Source organism: Nerophis lumbriciformis, linkage group LG27 (genome assembly GCF_033978685.3).
Source record: "Nerophis lumbriciformis linkage group LG27, RoL_Nlum_v2.1, whole genome shotgun sequence".
In the NCBI taxonomy this organism is placed as follows: domain Eukaryota; kingdom Metazoa; phylum Chordata; class Actinopteri; order Syngnathiformes; family Syngnathidae; genus Nerophis; species Nerophis lumbriciformis.
In genome coordinates this window covers 21,482,771-21,509,081 of record NC_084574.2, presented here as the reverse complement: position 1 = coordinate 21,509,081, position 26,311 = coordinate 21,482,771, and the positions used below count along the sequence as shown (strand labels likewise).

The 26,311-nt window shown below is 40.3% G+C and overlaps 1 protein-coding gene across 1 annotated transcript in view; it reads left to right on the top strand.

The window, feature by feature from the left end:
- vegfc (vascular endothelial growth factor c) overlaps positions 1 to 26,311 on the top strand; it is a 66,719-nt gene that overhangs the window by 35,012 nt on the left and 5,396 nt on the right. The window contains exons 3-6 of the mRNA XM_061987843.1: positions 4,598 to 4,788; positions 11,074 to 11,213; positions 14,687 to 14,811; positions 23,325 to 23,649. Coding sequence (XP_061843827.1) covers positions 4,598 to 4,788; positions 11,074 to 11,213; positions 14,687 to 14,811; positions 23,325 to 23,649 — 781 coding nt within the window. The remainder of the gene's footprint in view (positions 1 to 4,597; positions 4,789 to 11,073; positions 11,214 to 14,686; positions 14,812 to 23,324; positions 23,650 to 26,311) is intronic.

Here is a 26,311-nt window from a genome sequence, read left to right as displayed (position 1 = left end):
GGACCAGCTTTCCGTTGGGACCCCATATCAGGTCCTGGCGCTCCGAGGGGGAATAGCGTTTAGAGTTTCCGCCTCCATCGCTCGCAACACCTCCCACGTACCTTCGTCCCACTCCTCGTTAGCCGATGCGGGAGAATTGTCTTCTGCTGGCTTCCTACTGTAACGACCTGGTCGCATAGTGATGCGGGTGTGGTACTCCCAAGGATGCAGACGGCTTCGGACACAGCTTGCAGGTAGGAATATGATTTATTTAAAATATAAATCATACGGTGAATAACTAAAGACATGCACGTAGCACAAAAATGCAAAAACAAAAGGGCTAGCGTGGGAGCTCGCAAACCAAAATAGCCTAGCGTGAGAACTAGCAGCTAAAGCACAGGAAATAATCGTCGTCATCAGTTGTGTGGGAACAAACTAGGAAGCCAGACCGAGTGAGGCCAGGGCAAAGACTAAATAGCCCTCTGATTAGTGCCCGGGCAACAGGTGCGCGTCCCGAACACTAACCAGAGGCAGGTGTGTATAATCTGCCGTCATGGCAACAGAAACAAACGAAACTCAAGGTGCTGAAAACACATGTGACTCAAACAAACAAACTATGATCCGGGCAGCGGATCGTAACATCTCTATCTGAATCGCTCCCACTGCCCTCTAGTCCTTCACTCTCACTTTCCTCATCCACAAATCTTTCATCCTCGCTCAAATTAAGGAGGAAATCGTCGCTTTCTCGGTCCGAATCGCTTTCGCTGCTGGTGGCCATGATTGTAAACAATGTGCAGATGTGAGGAGCTCCACAACCTGTGACGTCACGCTACTCGTCTGCTACTTCCGGTACAGGCAAGGCTTTTTTATCAGCAACCAAAAGTTGCGAACTTTATCGTCGATGTTCTCTACTAAACCCTTTCAACAAAAATATGGCAATATCGCGAAATGATCAAGTATGACACATAGAATGGACCTGCTATCCCCGTTTAAATAAGAAAATCGCATTTCAGTAGGCCTTTAAGTGTCTGCAAAGATTCAACTCCTCTGATATAACATGTACTAAAAACTCTGCAGACACTTTTTGTTCAAATCATTTTTGAGTTTGTGGATATAAAACATTTCGTTCCTGAAATATTCATTAAACATGTTTTATGTGATGGTACTAGGGATGTCAAACGATTAAAATATTCAATCACGATTTATCGCATTTTGTTCATAGTCAACTTAAAATTCATCGCAATAATCAGATCATTAATACAAATGAAAATACATTTCATTAAAGCAAATTAATTATGCCTGTTTTAAACAGCTCATCACAAAAAGAACAAACATGATTTAATGACAATAATAAAAATAAAAAAATGTCGACTGCGTGTTGGTGTCTTGCTAAATTTTGTATAAATACGCTTGTACCCTTGATCTTGTCCTTTTCGGTGATAACCCAAAGCTCATGACCGTAGGTGAGGATAGGGATGTAGATCGACCGGTAAATTGAGAGCTTCTTCACCCTGACAGACCGATGCAGAGTCCGCATCAGTGCAGACGCTGAACCTATCCGCCTGTCGATCTCACGATCCAATCTTCCTTCACTCGTGAACAAGACCCCGAGGTACTTGAACTCCTCCACTTGGGGCAGGATCTCCTTCCCAACCCAAAGATGGCACTCCACCCTTTTCCAGGCGAGAAACTTGGAAGTGCTGATTTTCATCCCCGTCGCTTCACACCCTGCTGCGAACCGATCAAGTGAGAGCTGAAGATCCTGGCCAGATGAAGCCAGCAGGACCACATCATTCACAAAAGGCAAAGACTTAAATCCTGCAGCCACCTGACTGCGCCTAGAAATGATGTCCATAAAAGTTGTAAACAGACAAAAGGCAGCCCTGGCGTAGTTCAACCCTTACTGGAAATGGGTCGAATGTAATGGTACAGCGGAGAAGGGGATGGCACTGAGAAAGGGACGCATTTTAGCCTTAGGCGTGTTTATTACTACTCAGTGGCCTAGTGGTTAGAGTGTCCGCCCTGAGATCGGTAGGTTGTGAGTTCAAACCCCGACCGAGTCATACCAAAGACTATAAAAATGGGACCCATTACCTCCCTGCTTGGCACTCAGCATCAAGGGTTGGAATTGGGGGATTCAATCACCAAAAATGATTCCCGGGCGTGGCACCGCTTCTGCCCACTGCTCCCCTCACCTCCTAGGGGGTGAACAAGGGGATGGGTCAATGCAGAGGACAAATTTCACCACACCTAGTGTGTGTGACAATCATTGGTACTTTAACTTTATTAGCACAAGCGCGTGACATGTGTAAGTAAACCAAATACGTGGTGTGTGACTATGTGATGCGTTTAACTGGTGAGTGTTACCGTACAATGTTGAAGGTGCGTGTTGTGAGAGATGCGGAAGTCCATAGGGGGCAAGGCAGGCTCGGAGGTTCGTGGACAAGCAAGAGGTCAAGGGCAGGAGCGTGGCATCAGAGTCCGTGTCCGAGCGAGAGGTCGAGATCAGGGAAGGCAGCAAGAAGACCAGAGGGAATCCGGGGAGACGAGACACACAGCTCGAATCCAGGGAACGAAGAGGAGCTGCGGGATGACGACACAGGACAAGACACAATGAGCACAGAGGGGAAACACAGAGTGAGTAGGCACATGAAAAAGGAGCTAGAGACGTGTGGGCTTACTGTACTATACAGGTAGCTACATTCTGGTACTGGAACGCAGGACCCGCTGGCTTAAAGGCCTACTGAAATGCGATTTTCTTATTTAAACGGGGATAGCAGGTCCATTCTATGTGTCATACTTGATCATTTCGCGATATTGCCATATTTTTGCTGAAAGGATTTAGTAGAGAACATCGACGATAAAGTTCACAACTTTTGGTCGCTGATAAAAAAGCCTTGCCTGTATCGGAAGTAGCAGACGAGTAGCGTGACGTCACAGGTTGTGGAACTCCTCACATCTGCACATTGTTTACAATCATGGCCACCAGCAGTGAGAGCGATTCGAACCGAGAAAGCGACTATTTCCCCATTAATTTGAGCGAGGATGAAAGATTTGTGGATGAGGAAAGTGAGAGTGAAGTACTAGAGGGCAGTGGGAGCGATTCAGATAGGGAAGATGCTGTGAGAGGCGGGTGGGACCTGATATTCAGCTGGGAATGACTAAAACAGTAAATAAACACAAGACATATATATACTCTATTAGCCACAACACAACAAGGTTTATATTTAATATGCCACAAATTAATACCGCATAACAAACGCCTCCCCCCTCCCGTCCATATAACCCGCCAATGCAACTCAAACACCTGCACAACACACTCAATCTCACAGCCCAAAGTACCATTCACCTCCCCAAAGTTCATACAGCACATATATTTCCCCAAAGTCCCCAAAGTTACGTACGTGACATGCACATAGCGGCACGCACGTACGGGCAAGCGATCAAATGTTTGGAAGCGTACTCACGGTACCGCGTCTGCGTATCCAACTCAAAGTCCTCCTGGTAAGAGTCTGTTGTCCCAGTTCTCCACAAGCCAATGGTAAAGCTTGACTGTCATCTTCCGGGAATGTAAACAATGAAACACCGGCTGTGTTTGTGTTGCTGCAGTCGGCCGCAATACACCGCTTCCCACCTACAGCTTTCTTCTTTGCTGTCTCCATTGTTCATTGAACAAATTGCAAAAGATTCACCAACACAGATGTCCAGAATACTGTGGAATTTTGCGATGAAAACAGACGACTAAATAGCTGGCCACCATGCTGTCCCAAAATGTCCTCTACAATCCGTGACGTCACGCGCTGACGTCATCATACCGAGACGTTTTCAGCAGGATATTTCGCGCAAAATTTAAATTTGCACTTCAGTAAGCTAACCCGGCCGTATTGGCATGTGTTGCAATGTTAAGATTTCCATCCATCCATCCATTTCCTACCGCTTATTCCCTTTGTGGTCGCGGGGGGTGCTGGAGCCTGTTAAGATTTCGTCATTGATATATAAACTATCAGACTGCGTGGTCGGTAATAGTGGGTTTCAGTAGGCCTTTAAGAAGGACGTGGCGCTTTTATCAGCGGCAGGTGTGTTAATTGCAGAACGATTGCAGCCGCGGCAGAAGAGGAAAGCCCGTGGGCGTGCCCAGAGGCGCGCTCATAGGAGCGCACAGAAGAATGTGTGGCGGCAGGTGCTTGAGCCGTAACATCCAACTTACTAACGGCAATGCGGACCAAGCTCTGACACGATCATACAGGGAGTGGACCGCCACAATCAAGCGGTCCGATTCCCCATACTCTCTGAGCACTCTCTACAGGACATCCCGAGGGACACGGTCGAATGCCTTCTCCAAGTCCACAAAAAACATGTAGACTGGTTGGGCAAACTCCCATGCACCCTCAAGGATCCAAATAAAGACATTTAGTTCCAAATTCCCTAATACAATTACCTACTAAAATGATAGGGGAAATGCTGCAACTACAGTAACATAGGGTTGTCGATAGATTCACTTGTGAGAATAAAGGTATTTTTAATTTATATTTGTAGTCTCTGGATATTTGAGTGAGGGGCGACACCCCAGAGCCACCCATTGATAAACTGCGGTGGTTTGGATACTTTGTGTGTGCAGGTATAGAGTCAGAATGGCGAAAGATCCAGTGCATACCCAGGGAAGTGTGTGTCGACGTGGGCAGGGAGTTTGGTGCACCCACCAACATCTTCTATAAACCACCATGTGTGTCCGTCTACAGATGTGGAGGATGCTGCCACTCAGAGGACAAACAATGCAGGAATATCTCCACTGGTTACCTCAGCAAATCTGTGAGTACATGCATCTACACCCAACTAAGAGAGAGCTTTTCACAAATGCAAGTATGTCATTTTGCAAATCCATATTGCCAAACTTAATCTGTCACACACAAGTATCCGTCTTTGTTATCAATTAGTTATAACCTTCAGAGAACTGAGGAAGAATTATATATATTTTAATCAAATATTCGGTGTCATTGGAATTTTACACCTAGATATAACTATTTGTTAATCGATTAATCTATCTATATTTGTTATTATTTTTATAGTTAATTAATTAACCTGTCGATTTAATTTATTTATGTAACAATTTCTATTTTTAGTGTAGTGGTGCAACACATTTTTCAAATAAATTCCCCCCAAAAATACACCAACAATTTTTTTGTGTGTAGAAATTTTAAATGCATGTTTGTTTGGGGATACAAAAGAAAATTACTTCCTCCGCCATCTTGGAGACTCACCCCTGATGTCTTTTTAAGTGCTTGTGCATTACAGTGTGCTGTTGTGAAAAGGTATTTCTAATTTGAAGCTCACAGAGCACTTAAAGGCTCATTTTCTACAGTGGCATCTATGGGTGTTTTGATCAGGGTTTTATGCTGCAAATTCCGCTACCAATCATCTGTAAGTGAGATCAGCTGATACGCTCACATGTATTAACTATAAATTGTATTTATTAATGTTGAGAGCTATTGACCATATGATCTGAAAAAAGAGCCATAAAATCACCTTACTTTTTAGAAGGTGAACAACTAGGAACATATACCAATACATAATATTTTAAAATATTTAGGATCACTAAATGATTTTGCTTTAAAATTTTGCTGAGCTCGGCTCCAGCACCCCCCGCTACCCCGAAAGGGACAAACGGTAGAACATGGATGGATGGATGGATGGATTTTTAATCACAATTATAATAAGCAGAAAAACAAATGAAGGTATTGTAACCATATTAACTAATTGTTTTTAAACGAGTAATTCTGAAACTGTGCTACGTGTACCACCGGTGGTACTTGATTAAAGTACAGTTTTTTTATACTCCTATATTCAAACAGTGTTACTGTTCAAACTGCGTGTAATGTTGCAGTGGCCAAAATAATGAAATGTACTTGTTAAAAAAAACTCTGCCTTGTTTTTAATGATTACTTGGGCCTACTACGCTACTGTATATTAATGTTGGCCAATAAAGGGGAACTGCACTTTTTTTTTTATTTGCCTATCGTTCACAATCCTTATGAAAGACATGACGATGGATGGATTTTTTTTTAATGCATTCTAAATATCAAATAAACGCGATCAAAATTCAGCATACAATGGAGCCTATGGGAGCCGTTCAGTTCTGCCTATAGAGCCCCTAAAAAAACATCCAAACACCTCCATTAGGGTTTTATGTACATGATGTAGTATATTTGTAATGTAGTAACGGGCATATTTATAATAAAATTTAATATTTACGTATTGTGATCATTTTAAGCATTTAAAAAAACACATCACAATGTTTGCTTTTTTTTAACGCTGATTATTAATCACTGCAGACTTTGAGAGCCAACGTACATAATAAAACATCACTTACTGTACAAGGTCTGCTGTTAATAGAATGCCGACTGCTCGGATGTTCATATATTCCCAGTTAGATGAAAAATGTCTCATTATCCTCGTGGACAAACGGGGTGGGCGGGGCAAGCACTTTTTTGTCATTCTTGCCAGCTCCAGACCCTAAACGGCTGTCAAAGTGTCCCAACTTGTCCGATTATATCCTCAGCCATCTACTTTTCAGGTAAGAGGCATGACTTATGATCTAGAATAAACGTACAGGGAGCAAAGAAGCGAGTAAACAGCGACGACGTAAACATTGGCACACAGAAGTGATCACGTCGCCGCTTTAAATAGTTTGCCTGCGTTAGCGCTTATAATAACAATATCCCTAATACTTGGTTAATATTCAAGTCACGAAATGACTCAAATAAACAACACCAAAATGTTATATGTTCCATTGAAAATATAGAACATTACACACGGCGCTCAAAAATCTATCAAAATGTTTTAGTACGACTTTGGTAAGTTATGAAGACACCCCACTTGATGGCTTGTACTGTGCGTCCACATACGAGTATTATTGTGGATCTGCATAAGTCCTGAAAATTTATGTGGGTCCGCCTTTGTAGTCCTTGACGACACCATAGTCAAATAAGTTTCTTCGTTTCTCTATCTTTTTGTTATGGGACATTCATCCCCTGCTGTTGCCATTTCTAATATAAAGTAGTGTAAAGTTCTTACTTTCGTCAGTAAACTCGCCATTACAGCGCTAAAACATACCGGTGTAGTGAGTGTACATTATTCACCCAAGGAACTTTCGTTATTAGAGAGTTCCGGTTGGACGGTTTTTCACAGGGCACATTTCCGGCGTTGTTGTTGCACTAGTGAGCCACGGATGAGGAGATGCTGCTCCGTTATTGATTTAAGTAAAGTCTGAATGTCATTAAAACAGTTAGCTCCATCTTTTGACAATTCTTCCACTCCCGTCCTTGCACGCTACACCGCTACAACAAAGATGACGGGGAGAAGACGCTGTCGAAGGTGAGCCACGTAAACAAGACCGCCCTCAAAACGGTGCATCCTGAAACGACTGTCAGAAAGCGGCTTGAAGATGATGTGTAAAACATCATCTATGCAACATTTTGACCAAAGAACCACCATTACATTATGTAGACCACAAGGAAGTCTTTTACATTTAGAAAAAAAAATCATAATACAACCCTTTAATGCGCCCTATAATCCGCTGCGCCTTTTGTATGAAAATAGACCTGAATAGACCCACTCATCGGCTGTGCGCCTTATAATTCGGTGCGCCCTATGGTCCGGAAAATACGGTATGTTTTGCACCTCAATATACCATGATGACAATCTATGTCATGTGCCTAGCCCCATATTTTCTTTATAGTTCTTCTTGTGGTGGAATTCTTTTTTTGAATGGTGGCTCATACTTTTCTTCACTCACCTCACTTTCATCTACCCTCTTGCCATTCTGGACACGTTCGTTCAGGAGGTAATTTGCCAGATGCAGTTAGAAGTCCAGGAGCTGTTAATTCATATTTGCTGATCAATTAAACACTATGCTGTCAGACCCGTACTGCATCCAGGAATTTGTGGCAACAACATCTAAAGAATGAGCAATCACATGCAAGGTTAATTTCTTGGTACTGCTTGTCATGCAACAGAAGTTCAGTATAAGGTCCACAACATCCATGTTGTAGTAGTGTCGGACTCCTATATGACTGCGACTCCTCTCACCCGGACATGGGGCCTCATTTATGAAAGCTGCTACACACAAAAAAGTTGCGTCAAACGGGATGAAATGTGCGTAAGTAACTTTCACTGCTAATGTTGGTATTTACTGAAAAATTGTATGTGGGAAAGGGTTGCATAGAAATACGCAACCTTTTCCACATAGAGTGCAAAGTTTTTCAGACACAGGAATCAGTGACGCCTGAGGAAGTCACCATTAAATAAAGATCATACTCACTTGGAAAAAAAACACATGCTATAAAATACATGAGTTTTAAAGTCGCGGCATTGGCTCCCCGTCCGCTTCAGGGTCGATTTTAAAGTTATATTATTAGTTTTTAAATGTCTTAATGGCCTTGCGCCTTCTTATGTATCTGACCCGCTTTACCGTATCAACCCTCGAGGATCCTGAGGTCCTCTGGCACTGGCCTTTTAGATTTACCTAATACCAGAACAAAGACCCACGGTGAGGCAGCATTTAGCCTCTACAACCACCACCTGTGGAACATCTTACCAGAGAGTCTGAGGACTTTTTAAAAAAAGGCTAAAGACACTAAAGACACGCCTTTTTAATCAGGTTTTTCACTAATCATCAGTTTTTTATTATTTTATTGTGTTATTTCTATTAAAATTTTTACATTTGTTGTGTTGTATGTTTTGTGCTGTGTATATACATATACACATATATATATATATATATATATATATATATATATATATATATATATATATATATATATATATACTGTATATATATACATATACATACTGTGTGTATATATATATATATATATATATATATATACATATACATACTGTATATATATATATATATGTATATATATACAGTATGTATATGTATATATATATATACAGTATGTATATATATATATATACATACATATATATATATATATATATATATATGTATGTATGTATGTGTATATATAATATATATATATATGTATGTATATATATATACAGTATATATATATATATATATATATATATACATATACATACATACATATATATATATGTATATATATATACATATATATACATATATATATATGTATATATATATACATATATATACATATATATATATGTATATATATATACATATATATGTATATATATATGTGTGTGTATAGATGTGTGTGTATGCATATACAAGGCAAAGAATATACAGTATATATGTATGTGTATATATACAAAACCCAAAACCAGTGATGTTGGCACATTGTGAAAATCGTAAATAAAAACAGAATACAATGATTTACAAATCCTTTTCAACCTATATTCAATTGAATAGACTGCAAAGACAAGATACTTAATGATAGAACTGGAAAACGTTATATTTTGCAAATATTAGCTCATTTGGAATTTGATGCCTGCAACATGTTTCACAAAAGCTGGCACAAGTGGCAAGAAAGACTGAGAAAGTTGAGGAATGCGTTAGCAAATTGTCGAACAGTTTAAGAACAACATTTCTCAACAAGCTATTGCAAGGAATTTAGGGATTTCACCATCTACGATCCGTAATATCATCAAAAGGTTCAGAGAATCTGGAGAAATCACTGCACGTAAGCGATGATATTACGGACCTTCGATTCCTCAGGCAGTACTGCATCAAAAAGCGACATCAGTGTGTAAAGGATATCACCACATGGGCTCAGGAACACTTCAAAAAACCACTGTCAGTAAGTACAGTTTGTCGCTACATCTCTAAGTGCAAGTTAAAACTCTACTATGCAAAGTGAAAGCCATTTATCAACAACACCCAGAAACGCTGCCGGCTTTTCTGAGCCCGAGCTCATCTAAGATGGACTGATGCAAAGTAGAAAAGTGTTCTGTGGTCTGACGAGTCCACATTTCAAATTGTTTTTGGAAACTGTGGACGTTTGGTCCTCCGGAACAAAGAGGAAAAGAACTATCCGGATTGCTATCGACGCAAAGTTCAAAAGCCAGCATCTGTGATAGTATGGGAGTGTATTAGTGCCCAAGGCATGGGTAACTTACACATCTGTGAAGGCACCATTAATGCTGAAAGGTACATACAGGTTTTGGAGCAACATATGTTGCCATCCAAGCAACGTTATCATGGACGCCCCTGCTTATTTCAGCAAGACAATGCCAAGCTACGTGTTACAACAGCGTGGCTTCATAGTAAAATAGTGCGGGTACTAGACTGGTCTGTCTGTAGTCCAGACCTGTCTCCCGTTGAAAATGTGTGGCGCATTATGAAGCCTAAAATACCACAACAGAGACCCCGGACTGTTGAACAACTTAAGCTGTACATCAAGCAACAATGGGAAATAATTCCACCTGAAAATCTTCAAAAATTGGTCTCCTCAGTTCCCAAATGTTTACTGAGTGCTGTTAAAAGGAAAGGCCATGTAACACAGTGGTAAAAATGCCCCTCTGCCAACTTTTTTGCAATGTGTTGCTGCCATTAAATTCTAAGTTAATGATTATTTGCAAAAAAAAATTGTTTCTCAGTTCGAACATTAAATTGCTTGTCTTTGCACTCTATTCAATTGAATATAAGTTGAAAAAGATTTGCAAATCATTGTATTCTGTTTTTATTTACCATTTACACAACGTGCCAACTTCACTGGTTTTGGGTTTTGTATCAAAGTGGCATTACTTCATTCTTAAATTGTTCTGTTTGCTACAGTATATTTAAAGAATCGTTGTACCTTTTAACAGTTTGCAATATTTTATGTTTAATTTGAAAATGATGAACGCTGAATACGCAAAAGCTAAACAATTTTATGTTTTGCATTTTGTTCCCTATACTATAGCCAAAACGAACAAACCATGACCTTAAAACTGAGATTTATATATAAAACTGAGATTTATACTGAACCGTGTATCTGCAAATTAATTGTCATCCAACTGTCAACAATTATCTATTTCCTTACCATGATACCTACATTAAATACTGAGTTTTTGTTTGGTGGTCCATTTGTATAATTGTCTGCCTAAATGATCCATTTCATTCTGCAGATTTTTGAGATCACCGTACCAGTCACCCAAGGCACCAAGCCTGTGACGATCAGTGTGGCCAATCATACGCAGTGTAGCTGTTTGTCCAAGCTTGACATCTACAAGCAAGTCCACAGCATCATCAGGAGATCCTTGACTGAGTATGTTATGAACGTTACCACTGTCTTCAAATTGGTTGTTGCAGCTTTTGAAGAAGGCACAAAGTTGTTACTTACATATATGCATTTTATACATTGAAAAACCGTTCATAGTCAATTGGTAAGAATGGTACTTTTGTGGGATTGAGTTTGTGCATCATTACATTTTACATAAAGGCACTTAGAAAAACAAGCAAGCAGTCAGAGGCAAGCAAATGTCATGAATGTTTTAATAAAACAAAACGCTAATGCCACATATTAGTATCATCAGTATCATTCCTCTACCACAGACCTGGGCAAATTAAGGCCCATGGGCCGCATGCGGCCCGTTGAGCTTTTCCATCTGACCCCCCGGACATTCCCAAATAACTTTTTTAGATCTTTAGGATGGAAAGTGCAGCTGCCATTATGATGTGCAGTGATGTTTTCAAATGACCGTAAGTCTTGAACTATACAAAGTATTTCAATGGTTGGAATATGCGCTTTTGCATGATATGCTAGTTACTATGGTAATCTAATTAGTTATTATGGTAACCTAATTAGGTAATCTAAGTCACAACAGTTCAGACGAGGCACCAAGCACTGTGGGTGGGGAGCGTTTCCACAGAGTGAGTCCAGAGCAGCCAGCCTGAAATGTGGGTGTCAGGGACAGACGCGAAAGGAGATTTTTATAACAAAGTTCTAAAGCTTAGTGATGTATCAGATGTATCAGATTGTAGGTGGGGGTTTTTTTGTATCCTTCGCGTTCATATTTCGCTGTGTTTGTTGCATTTCTGTTGCGTTCGCTTGATTGTAAAACATGTCGATCAAGAGGGAGTGTGACGTTCATATGTTGTCAATATTCAGTGTTTTATCGTTCATAGTTTATATTGTAAATCCCACATCCTTTATTTTAATGTACATTCTGGGTGTTTCATTCAGTAAAAAAAATAAAAATTCCACTACGTTTTTTAAGGCGGTCTGTCATAAAGTTTTTAGCATTCAATCAGACATTACTGTGAGGTTTTGTATTAGTGTTCCTAAAAATCAGATATACCGGCCCCCGACACATTTTTTTCCTCTAAATTAGGCCCCCCGAGTCAAAAAAATTGTCCAGGCCTGCTCTACCACTACAAGTCACTGAATCAGCAGCTTCATACACATGCATGTACACTTTCACATCTATAACCATGAAAGTCTCATGAAAATCAAACATGTATCCCTTGTACAGTACACACAGAGAAAATGATTGTTTCATTTTATTTGTATTGCAAGCCTCTCAAACCCAAGGATTAAGGGGTTAAAAGATGAAAACAAAGTTTTTCCAATGTTGATCAAATGTGGCACAAAGCATTGTTACAAAAAATACAGTATTCAACTAAGCATTTTCTTTCACGAATAAGGTTTTTTATGTTTATATTCCTGCTGTAGTGAGACAACATGAATCTGGAATTGGAAAAGAGAATTGGTAATGGATCTTATTACGAATACGCCCAATGGACAAACATTTATTTAAATGTTTGCCCATCTTCATAGGAGTCAGCCTAAGTCTACAGTCTTATGCAGGTCTGCAATATTATCTCTGTGGTCCTTTGACAGCGCTTTGGCCTTGCCCATTTTGGTAAAGAGCTTTTTGGTGGAGAGGTTTGAATGGAAGTGACTGTTTCTGTGACAGTTGTCTTTTATCCCCTATATGAGTTATGAGAGTTATGAGTACCGTATTTTTCAGACTATAAGACGCACTTAAAATCCTTTAATTTTCTCAAAAATCGACAGTGAGCCTTATAGCCCGGTGCACCTAATGTACGGAATAATTTTGGTTGTGCTTACCGACCTCGAAGCTTTTTTGTTTGGTATGTGGTGAAATGATAAATGTGACCAGTAGATGGCAGTCACACATAAAAGATACGTGTAGACTGCAATATGATGGAAGTCACACATAAGAGATACTTGTAGAATGCAAAATGACTCAAGTAAACAACACCAAAATTGTATATGTTCCATTGAAAATATAGAACATTACACACGGCGCTCAAAAATATATTAAAATGTTTTAGTACGACTTTGGTAAGCTATGAAGCCGCACCGCTTGATAGATTGTACTGTGCTTCAACATACAAGTATTATTATAGTGTGTGTATAAGGTAAGACATATCTGCCGTTTTGTTTCGCAATATTATGCAAAAGCAAATTTTCTTACTTTCTAGTACCTGCTGATCTGTATTTGGGATCTGCATAAGTCCTGAAAATTTGCGCGCGTCCGCCTTTGTAGTCCGTGCCGACTATCGATAAACTTCTTCTTTTTCTCTATCTTCTTGTTATGGGACATTCATCCTCCGCTGTTGCCATTTCTAATATAAAGCAGTTGTCATGTCTGTGATCATGTTTTGTTTAGTTATGTTTTGCTTGGTTTTTGGACACTTTTTAGTTATTGTCTTCACTCCCTTTGTCACCATAGTAACCATTAGTTTCACCTGGTTCACATCGTCATGTCACGCACCTGTCTCACGTTTTCACATTTTGAGTCACGCACCTGTTTTCACTAATCATGTCATCACTATTTAAGCCTGTAGTTGCCAGGCAGTCAGCCTGGCGACATCACTCTTGACACACTCCTGACACTCTGTTTCATGTTCATAGTCCAAGCTGCCCTGTTCACGTCATCGCAAGTAAGTTTTGTTGATTAATGCCACAGTTAGTGTCTTTTGTTTTTTCCTTTTTTGAGTGTTAAAATTAAATATGTATTCACCTTCACGCCGTGTCCTGTCCAAATCCTTTGCACCTCGGGAAAACAATCCACACCTAAGTCCACGTCTTGACAGTAGTGTTAAGTTCTTACTTATATCTGTCAGTAAGCTTGCCATGAAAGCGCTAAAACATACCGGTGTAGTGAGTTTATATTATTTACCCAAGGAACTTCAGTTCAGTTATTAGAGAGTTCCGGACGGACGTTTTTTCACGGGACACATTTCCACTTTAATGCGCCCTATAATCCGGTGCGCCTTTTGTATGAAAATAGACTTGACTAGACCCTCTCATTGGCAGTACGCCTTATAATCCGGTACAGTAATGAGAATTATGAGCACTTACTTAAAGGCACAGCACTAATTGTGTTTCATGGACACATTACCAGTATGTGGGGGTCAGAATACTTTGTAGAGGTTCAAGTACAAATATGCAATGAACTTACTATACGAAATATGGATTGTTAATATCTCTGCAGGAGGTAAATTAACAAAATCAGCGGGGGAAGAAATATTTATCTGTACTTTGACAAATATTTTTAATCTGTGTGTTCAAAGTAGTGCACAAATATTTTTGTGTTGAAGTATTCTGAAGAGCAGTTATGTTTACTCAGACTCAAAGTGACATGATAATTAGCCAATCTCACCAGAGTGTGGATGCAGGTTAAAATGTTTGAAGACCCATAAATACAAAAAAATTTAATGTTGTATTTAAGTATTTTTTTTAAAACATTGTTTCAATATTTGTTGAAGGTGCCCAATAGCCAATCAGGCATGTGCCCAAGATCAAGATTGGAGCAGCAGTCAGTGTCGATGTGTCAACATTGCAACCAATCCTTCACTATCATTGCTCCTTCCGAAGTCATCCCAACAAATCGGTGAGTTTTTTTGCACATTTTCTACCCAAGAGTATATAATGATTATCTGGCCATTTATTCGGAAATAGTTTTATCAGAGGTTTGTTTTTCTAGAGCACACTTGTGGTTGGAATTGTAGGGAATCAAAATCAGCCAAGCTTCTTCCAAACAATTATGTTTATTTATAACCTTTACAGGGTTTTTCCTGGCTCAAATTGAGGCAGAGGTGGTACAATTCTGTTTATTTATAACCTTTACAGGGTTTTCCTGGCTCAAATTGAGGCAGAGGTGGTACAATCCTGACCATGCGCCAGAATTTTAACACAATTTTTTTTAGTCTTTTTTCAATTTGAAGTAATATGCTGTAAAGAAAACCGCAAAATGTATTGTCATTTTTGTTAATTTGATGGGTAGTTTCCTGTAAAATCATAAATCAAGCCGATATTTAAGTATTTATTTTTATTTAGGCAAACAATTTTTGGAAAGTATGATAATATACTGTAATATTTGTTGCAATAATGGATACTATTAAAGTTTAAAAGGAATGCAATTTCAAGCAGTACATATATTTTTTCTGTCAAAATGAAAATAAAATCAATTGCATTTAGTGAAAAAATATGAAGTACTTTATTGACACATATCATTTCCAAGTGTTTGTGGGCCAGATAAAATGATCTTGCGGGTCAGATCTGGCCCCCGGGCCTTGACTTTGACACCTGTGGCCTTAGTGCTTGCATAATAGAATGATGGGCTCATAGCTTGTGTGGTGGGGCCACTTTTGCTTGTGACACTCATAGATGATTTTGAAGCAGCCTTCAAGAGCTCTGTGGACAAAAATGTCCACATGTTGTCCCCACCATGAATTATTACACTTTAACTGCCTGTTACCTTAATTTCTCTGCTCTGTTTCACCTGGACTCTTGACTTTCCTCCTCCTTTTAAAGTAGTGACTGATATTGCCTGCCATATCTGCAGCGCTAAAAAAATAAACGTTACTCTGACACGGAGGAAACTTTTTTTAAAATAAACACAAAATGCTTGTCATGCTTTCTTGGGTTAACTCTTTTTAGTTGACCTTGTACCAGTCAATCTGTACCGTCATGAAACTCTACCTGATCTTATGCAAACTTCTAATACATTCTTCAATCTATGATCTGTTATAATTAGTCAGAAAAGGTTGGAAACGAAGCTAACACTACTAGCTGTGTTCACTTACCAGAGACAAAATGTTCACAGCACAGTCTGGGGTGTTCTGTAGGAGTCCAGTGATCCTCCGTATCATGCTCCGTATGGCAGAAATCCACTTGTTACCACGCTCAACATTATGTTGACCGTGGTAACAAGTGGATATATTCCTGCACCAAGTAGCAGGAAAAAACACGATTCGATCTGTTTCTTCTTTGGAAGTTGCTTCAGGTATTTCCGGTGCACTGCTATCGATATGGCGCCTCTATAGTAGTGCAACGCTGCAACTGCAGTTAAAATACGTAGCTGCCGCAGAGGGACATCAATCGCTCAATCAACACAGCCGGAGCTTTACGCTGTGTTGAGCGATATCAATCGCTCCGGCTGGGGCGGCACAAAATTAGCTGGAGGCGGCTGCCACGCAATTTTGAACGCAGGAAAAACCGTGCTATAATTCTAACAATCCTCCTGGGATTATTGCTCCTTTTTTTTTGCTGTAAAAGTGTTGTACAATCTGCTATAAAGATGTGAGTGTGCCCGATTTTACTTCTTTCAACATGTGGCAGTTACTTAGTATTACAGCATGCTTTGATATGAACATACTATTTTGAACCATAAACTTTACAACATTGAACATATTTTCATTTGGGCTAGTATTTATTTTTTGGAGGAGTCAATCTTTACTACTTACTGGGATTCAAAGGATTTCCTCCCACCTTGAAACAGCTGAGTACACATTTCCTTGACATGTTTGAAATATTAAAAAATATATTTTTTAAACGCCGCAAAATTGTGACATTGACAGCAAAAAAGATCACTTTCGTGCAGAACTTTGTTATCTTAAGCTTGCTTGTCCTTCTTAGTGCTAATTTTTAAACAACCCCCCTGCTGCTTGCTAAAAATTATGTTTTTTTGGTAGTTGCACATTTTCTACCCAAGAGTATATAATGATTATCTGGCCATTTATTCGGAAATAGTTTTATCAGAGGTTTGTTTTTCTAGAGCACACTTGTGGTTGGAATTGTAGGGAATCAAAATCAGCCAAGCTTCTTCCAAACAATTATGTTTATTTATAACCTTTACAGGGTTTTTCCTGGCTCAAATTGAGGCAGAGGTGGTACAATTCTGTTTATTTATAACCTTTACAGGGTTTTCCTGGCTCAAATTGAGGCAGAGGTGGTACAATCCTGACCATGCGCCAGAATTTTAACACAATTTTTTTTAGTCTTTTTTCAATTTGAAGTAATATGCTGTAAAGAAAACCGCAAAATGTATTGTCATTTTTGTTAATTTGATGGGTAGTTTCCTGTAAAATCATAAATCAAGCCGATATTTAAGTATTTATTTTTATTTAGGCAAACAATTTTTGGAAAGTATGATAATATACTGTAATATTTGTTGCAATAATGGATACTATTAAAGTTTAAAAGGAATGCAATTTCAAGCAGTACATATATTTTTTCTGTCAAAATGAAAATAAAATCAATTGCATTTAGTGAAAAAATATGAAGTACTTTATTGACACATATCATTTCCAAGTGTTTGTGGGCCAGATAAAATGATCTTGCGGGTCAGATCTGGCCCCCGGGCCTTGACTTTGACACCTGTGGCCTTAGTGCTTGCATAATAGAATGATGGGCTCATAGCTTGTGTGGTGGGGCCACTTTTGCTTGTGACACTCATAGATGATTTTGAAGCAGCCTTCAAGAGCTCTGTGGACAAAAATGTCCACATGTTGTCCCCACCATGAATTATTACACTTTAACTGCCTGTTACCTTAATTTCTCTGCTCTGTTTCACCTGGACTCTTGACTTTCCTCCTCCTTTTAAAGTAGTGACTGATATTGCCTGCCATATCTGCAGCGCTAAAAAAATAAACGTTACTCTGACACGGAGGAAACTTTTTTTTAAATAAACACAAAATGCTTGTCATGCTTTCTTGGGTTAACTCTTTTTAGTTGACCTTGTACCAGTCAATCTGTACCGTCATGAAACTCTACCTGATCTTATGCAAACTTCTAATACATTCTTCAATCTATGATCTGTTATAATTAGTCAGAAAAGGTTGGAAACGAAGCTAACACTACTAGCTGTGTTCACTTACCAGAGACAAAATGTTCACAGCACAGTCTGGGGTGTTCTGTAGGAGTCCAGTGATCCTCCGTATCATGCTCCGTATGGCAGAAATCCACTTGTTACCACGCTCAACATTATGTTGACCGTGGTAACAAGTGGATATATTCCTGCACCAAGTAGCAGGAAAAAACACGATTCGATCTGTTTCTTCTTTGGAAGTTGCTTCAGGTATTTCCGGTGCACTGCTATCGATATGGCGCCTCTATAGTAGTGCAACGCTGCAACTGCAGTTAAAATACGTAGCTGCCGCAGAGGGACATCAATCGCTCAATCAACACAGCCGGAGCTTTACGCTGTGTTGAGCGATATCAATCGCTCCGGCTGGGGCGGCACAAAATTAGCTGGAGGCGGCTGCCACGCAATTTTGAACGCAGGAAAAACCGTGCTATAATTCTAACAATCCTCCTGGGATTATTGCTCCTTTTTTTTTGCTGTAAAAGTGTTGTACAATCTGCTATAAAGATGTGAGTGTGCCCGATTTTACTTCTTTCAACATGTGGCAGTTACTTAGTATTACAGCATGCTTTGATATGAACATACTATTTTGAACCATAAACTTTACAACATTGAACATATTTTCATTTGGGCTAGTATTTATTTTTTGGAGGAGTCAATCTTTACTACTTACTGGGATTCAAAGGATTTCCTCCCACCTTGAAACAGCTGAGTACACATTTCCTTGACATGTTTGAAATATTAAAAAATATATTTTTTAAACGCCGCAAAATTGTGACATTGACAGCAAAAAAGATCACTTTCGTGCAGAACTTTGTTATCTTAAGCTTGCTTGTCCTTCTTAGTGCTAATTTTTAAACAACCCCCCTGCTGCTTGCTAAAAATTATGTTTTTTTGGTAGTTGCTGTGATTCATTTATTTGAATTACCGTAATGATTGTATATCAAGGAGAGCACAGAATAGTACAGTTGTACCTCGCCCCACTTTTCGTGCAACTGAGTTTTTGATGAAAATGTCCACCAAAAGTCAAACATTTTGCGTAAAAAACTACAAACCCCGTTTCCATATGAGTTGGGAAATTGTGTTAGATGTAAATATAAACGGAATAAAATGATTTGCAAATCATTTTCAACCCATATTCAGTTGAATATGTATTCAGTTGAATATGCTACAAAGACAACATATTTGATGTTCAAACTGATAAACATTTTTTTTTTGCAAATAATCATTAACTTTACAATTTGACGCCAGCAACACGTGACAAAGAAGTTGGGAAAGGTGGCAATAAATACTGATAAAGTTGAGGAATGCTCATCAAACACTTATTTGGAACATTCCACAGGTGTGCAGGCTAATTGGGAACAGGTGGATGCCATGATTGGGTATAAAAACAGCTTCCCAAAAAATGCTCAGTCTTTCACAAGAAAGGATGGGGTGAGGTACACCCCTTTGTCCACAACTACGTGAGCAAATAGTCAAACAGTTTAAGAACAACGTTTCTCAAAGTGCAATTGCAAGAAATTTAGGGATTTCAACATCTACGGTCCATAATATCATCAGAAGATTTAGAGAATCTGGAGAAATCACTCCACATAAGCGGCATGGCCGGAAACCAACATTGAATGACCGTGACCTTCGATCCCTCAGACGGCACTGTATCAAAAACCAACATCAATCTCTAAAGGATATCACCACATGGGCTCAGGAACACTTCAGAAAACCACTGTCACTAAATACAGTTTGTCGCTACATCTGTAGGTGCAAGTTAAAGCTCTACTATGCAAAGCGAAAGCCATTTATCAACAACATCCAGAAACGCCGCCGGCTTCTCTGGGCCCGAGATCATCTAAGATGGACTCATGCAAAGTGGAAAAGTGTTCTGTGGTCTGACGAGTCCACATTTGAAATTTTTTTTGGAAATATTCGACATCGTGTCATCCGGTCCAAAGGGGTAGGGAACCATCCAGACTGTTTTCGACGCAAAGTTCAAAAGCCAGCACCTGTGATGGTATGGGGCTGCATTAGTGCCCAAGGCATGGGTAACTTACACATCTGTGAAGGCACCATTAATGCTGAAAGGTACATACAGGTTTTGGAACAACATATGCTGCTATCTAAGCGCCGTCTTTTTCATGGACGCCCCTGCTTATTTCAGCAAGACAATGCCAAGCCACATTCAGCATGTGTTACAACAGCGTGGCGTCGTTAAAAAAAGAGTGCGGGTACTTTCCTGCCCCGCCTGCAGTCAAGACTTGTCTCCCATCGAAAATGTGTGGCCAATGGGCCACACATGAAGCGTAAAATACGACAGTGGAGACCCCGGACTGTTGAATGACTGAAGTTCTACATAAATCAAGAATGGGAAAGAATTCCACTTTCAAAGCTTCAACAATTAGTTTCCTCAGTTCCCAATCGTTTATTGAGTGTTGTTCAAAGAAAAGGTGATGTAACAGTGGTGAACATGCCCTTTCCCAACTACTTTGGCACGTGTTGCAGCCATAAAATTCTAAGTTAATTATTATTTGCAAAAAAAAAAAAAAAAGTTTATGAGTTTGAACATCAAATATCTTGTCTTTGTAGTGCATTCAATTGAATATGGGTTGAAAAGGATTTGCAAATCATTGTATTCCGTTTATATTTACATCTAACACAATTTCCCAACTCATATGGAAACGGGGTTTGTAGTTTGTTTACCTGGGTAGCATTCAAACAAATAATCCCACATGTTGGGGATTCAGTCTATGCTTTTTTTTATTGAGTGTGACTGCAAAATAAACCACTATGGGGCCAAATAAAGTTGTGAGTGACAGCACTTTGATAACAAAGGTAAGAAACACTAATAACTCATAGCAAAGTTTGAAGGTGGCGTCCATGTTTCTCTGCCATCCCTTCCTCCCTTTTTGCTGTCTTTCCTAACAAGAGTCTTCAGTAAGAGTAAAAGTCATCTTAAATTTTCATAAAATCTCTTTTGTTTTTAATATATGTATTTTGCATTATATTCTGCATGTAAAACTATAAGTAATAGTATTTATAATTTTCTGTAAAATGTGTGTTGTGTCAGTATTTTTGGTTACTTAAAATTGATTCATTGGATTTATTATTTGTTATTGAAAAAATGTTGTAGTGTTCTTAAAATTTGGTATTTGTCTTTTACAAAACCAGTGAAGTTGGCACGTTTTGTAAATCATAAATAAAAACAGAATACAATGATTTGCAAATCATTTTCAACTTATATTCAATAAACTGCAAAGATAAGATATTTAATGTTCAAACTGAGAAACTTTTTTTTTTTTCAAATAATCAGGAAGAAGGAGCTGAGCCGGAAGGCAAAGCTCTCAATTTACCGGTCGATCTACGTTCCCATCCTCACCTATGGTCATGAGCTTTGGGTTATGACCGAAAGGACAAGATCACGGGTACAAGCGGCCGAAAGGAGTTTCCTCCGCCGGGTGGCGGGGCTCTCCCTTAGAGATAGGGTGAGAAGCTCTGTCATCCGGGGGGAGCTCAAAGTAAAGCCGCTGCTCCTCCACATCGAGAGGAGCCAGATGAGGTGGTTCGGGCATCTGGTCAGGATGCCACCCGAGCGCCTCCCTAGGGAGGTGTTTAGGGCATGTCCGACCGGTAGGAGGCCACGAGGAAGACCCAGGACACGTTGGGAAGACTATGTCTCCTGGCTGGCCTGGGAACGCCTCGGGATCCCCCGGGAGGAGCTGGACGAAATGGCTGGGGAGAGGGAAGTCTGGGCTTCCCTGCTTAGGCTGCTGCCCCCGCGACCCGACCTCGGATAAGCGGAAGAAGATGGAGATGGAAATAATCATTAACTTAGAATTTAATGGCAGCAACACATTGCAAAAAAGTTGGCACAGGGGCATTTTTACCACTGTGTTACATGGCCTTTCCTTTTAACAACACTCCGTAAACGTTTGGGAACTGAGGAGACACAGGTGGAATTCAGGTGGAATTCTTTCCCATTCTTGTTTGATGTACATCAAGCAAGAATGGGAATGGGAGTCTCCGTTGTGGTATTTTAGGCTTCATGTTGCGCCACACATTTTCAATGGGAGACAGGTCTGGACTACCGGCAGGCCAGTCTAGTACCTGCACTCTTTTACTATGAAGCCACGCTGTTGTAACACGTGGCTTGGCATTGTCTTGCTGAAATAAGCAAAAGAAAAGACGTTGCTTGGATGGCAACATATGTTGTTCCAAAACCTGTATGTACCTTTCAGCATTAATGGTGCCTTCACAGATGTGTAAGTTATCCATGTCTTAGGCACTAACACACCCCCATACCATCAAAGATGCTGGCTTTTAAACTTTGCGCCTATAACAATCCGGATGGTTCTTTTTCCTCTTTGGTCCGGAAGACACAACGTCCGCAGTTTCCAAAAAACAATTTGAAATGTGGACTCGTCAGACCACAGAACACTTTTCCACTTTGCATCAGTCCATCTTAGATGAGCTCGGGCCCAGCAAAGCCGGCGGCGTTTCTGGGTGTTGTTGATAAATGTATTTCATAGTAGAGTTTTAACTTGCACTTACAGATGTAGCGACCAACTGTAGTTACTGACAGTGGTTTTCTGAAGTGTTCCTGAGCCCATGTGGTGATCGAAGGATCGAAAGTCACTGGCTTGCCGCTTACGTGCAGTGATTTCTCCAGATTTTCTGAACTTTTTGAAGATATTACAGACCGTAGATGGTGAAATCCCTAAATTCCTTGCAATCGTTCATTGAGAAATGTTGTTCTTAAACTGTTGGACAATTTGCTCACGCATTTGTTCACAAAGTGATGACCCTCGCCCCATCCTTGTTTGTGAATGACTGAGCATTTCATGGAATCTGCTTTTATACCCAATCATGGCACCCACCTGTTCCCAATTAGCCTGTTCACCTGTGGGATGTTCCAAATAAGTGTTTGACGAGCATTCCTCAACTTTCTCAGGTTTTTGTGCCACTTGTGCCAGCTTTTTTGAAACACGTGGCAGGCATCAAATTCCAAATGAGCTAATATTTGCAAAAAATAACAATGTTTTCCAGTTTGAACATTAACTATCTTGTCTTTGCAGTCTATTCAATTGAATATAAGTTGAAAAGGATTTGCAAATCATTGTATTCTGTTTTTATTTACCATTTACACAACGTGCCAACTTCACTGGTTTTGGGATTTGTATATGTATTTTGCATTATTTTCTGTGTGTAAAACTATAATTAATAGTATTTAGAATCTTCTCTAAAATGTGTGTTGTCTATGTCTACAGACATATTCTCAGCAGATGTGTGCGGCCTGCATAAGGAACTGGACGTGGAGACCTGTCAGTGTATATGTCAGCGCACAGCTCACACTCAAGACTGTGGTTCTCACCGTCACTTTGACCGCAACACTTGCAAGTGTATGTGCAACACTCCACCGACCCACTCGTGCCCGCTGAGCCACATATACAATAAGGAGACGTGCCAGTGCACATGTAGCAAGACGTGTCCTAAGCACCAGCCACTCAACAAAACAAAGTGCTCCTGCGAATGTAACGAGTCACCCAATAAGTGTTTTCTAAAAGGCCGCAGGTTTCACCATGCTACGTGCAGGTAAGACACTTTACCTTGTATTCATTTACTTGAAGTTTTTTTATATTAATCGATTGATATTATAATCGACGTTGAATCATTGCGGCTTTATTAGCACACAGTAAAACTGCACAAGCTAAATGCTCATGTTTAACATTCCTATTTGCGTAAAGGGAGCTGCACTTATTTTAGAATTTTGCCTATCATTATTAATACTTATGAGAGACAAGTACACATGTCTTTTTTGGGGGGAGGATTTTAAAGATGATAAAAACGCTTGCAAGATGCGGCTAATGGAAGTCACCGTAGTCGCTTTCAAAACCCTCGAAAACAACTTTTAAAACCCTCCGTTTTATATACACGCTGCAGGTGTATATATACAGTACAGGCCAAAAGTTTGGACACACCTTCTCATTCAATGCGTTTTCTTTATTTTCATGACTATTTACATTGTAGATTGTCCAAAGACATGCACCTGGGGATAAGTTGATTGGCAACACTAAATTGGCCCTAGTGTGTGGATGTGAGTGTGAATGTTGTCTGTCTATCTGTGTTGGCCCTGCGATGAGGTGGCGACTTGTCCAGGGTGTACCCCGCCTTCCGCCCGATTGTAGCTGAGATAGGCTCCAGCGCCCCCCGCGACCCCAAAGGGAATAAGCGGTAGAAAATGGATGGATGGATGGATTGTCACTGAAGGCATCAAAACTATGAATGAACACATGTGGAGTTATGTACTTAACAAAAAAAGGTGAAATAACTGAAAACATGTTTTATATTCTAGTTTCTTCAAAATAGCCATGTTGCAGTCAATTGTACATGTTATTTTTTGTCTTACACACGCACACACCAACTACAATTGTAGTCAGAGACCCATTAAAAAATACCTACCGTACTAAATTCCTTTTTTTTTTCTGTTTATTTAATCGATGTATTTGAAGATTTGTAGATATTACTTTGGGTTTTTTTGTTGTTTCTTTCTTTTTTTGGGGGGGGTATGGATGGGATATAAACAAAATATTTTGACATTTAGGGCAGACAATAGGTATATGATTTATGTGAATATGATGTAATGGATAGGAATGTCTGATGCTGGATGTCAATAAAAATAAAATGAAAAAAATAAATAAATAATAAATACCTACTAAATAATCAGAAGTTACGAGTTACTTAATACTTGAGTAGTTTTTTTCCATGGAGTACTTTCTTACTCTTACTCAAGTAATCATTTTGATGACTACTTACTTAAGTCATGTAATTCTAAAGTAACGGTGCTCTTACTTGTTGGCTACTATACCCACCTCTGCCAGTATGATATCAGCAAAACATACTTGTGTCATTTAATGGTAGTCATGGTCTCTGGTTTCAACAAGTCAAATTTAAGACATGAATAATATTCATATTTTCATATCTACACTCGCAATAAAGTACGAAATATGACAGAGAATGGTTTCTATTTATTTCCAGTACAGTATGGGAAATAAACGCAAAACAATGTTGGGGCCACCTGGTGGTGAGTTGGCTGCGATGGTGGGGGAGGATGCCGGACAGACCTGGCAGGCCCAAACGCATTGTGAGGGTTTGCTGGGAACGTCTGGCAGAGTCTCCTGTCAGAGAGAGTTTCAATTCCCACCTCCGGAAGAACTTTGAACATGTCACGAGGGAGGTGCTGGACATTGAGTCCGAGTGGACCATGTTCCGCACCTCTATTGTCGAGGCAGCTGATTGGAGCTGTGGCCGCAAGGTAGTTGGTGCCTGTCGTGGCGGAAACCCTAGAACCCGTTGGTGGACACCGGCGGTGAGGGATGCCGTCAAGCTGAAGAAGGAGTCCTATCGGGTTCTTTTGGCTCATAGGACTCCTGAGGCAGCGGACAGGTACCGACAGGCCAAGCGGTGTGCGGCTTCAGCGGTTGCGGAGGCAAAAACTCTGACATGGGAGGAGTTCGGGGAAGCCATGGAAAACGACTTCCGGACGGCTTCGAAGCGATTCTGGACCACCATCCGCCGCCTAAGGAAGGGGAAGCAGTGCACTATCAACACCGTGTATGGTGAGGATGGTGTTCTGCTGACCTCGACTGCGGATGTTGTGGATTGGTGGAGAGAATACTTCGAAGACCTCCTCAATCCCACCAACACGTCTTCCTATGAGGAAGCAGTGCCTGGGGAATCTGTGGTGGACTCTTCTATTTCTGGGGAAGAGGTTGCTGAGGTAGTTAAAAAGCTCCTCGGTGGCAGGGCCCCGGGGGTGGGTGAGATCCGCCCGGAGTTCCTTAAGGCTCTGGATGCTGTGGGGCTGTCTTGGTTGACAAGACTCTGCAGCATCGCGTGGACATCGGGGGCGGTACCTCTGGATTGGCAGACCGGGGTGGTGGTTCCTCTCTTTAAGAAGGGGAACCGGAGGGTGTGTTCTAACTATCGTGGGATCACACTTCTCAGCCTTCCCGGTAAGGTCTATTCAGGTGTACTGGAGAGGAGGCTACGCCGGATAGTCGAACCTCGGATTCAGGATGAACAGTGTGGTTTTCGTCCTGGTCGTGGAACTGTGGACCAGCTCTATACTCTCGGCAGGGTCCTTGAGGGTGCATGGGAGTTTGCCCAACCAGTCTACATGTGCTTTGTGGACTTGGAGAAGGCATTCGACCGTGTCCCTCGGGAAGTCCTGTGGGGAGTGCTCAGAGAGTATGGG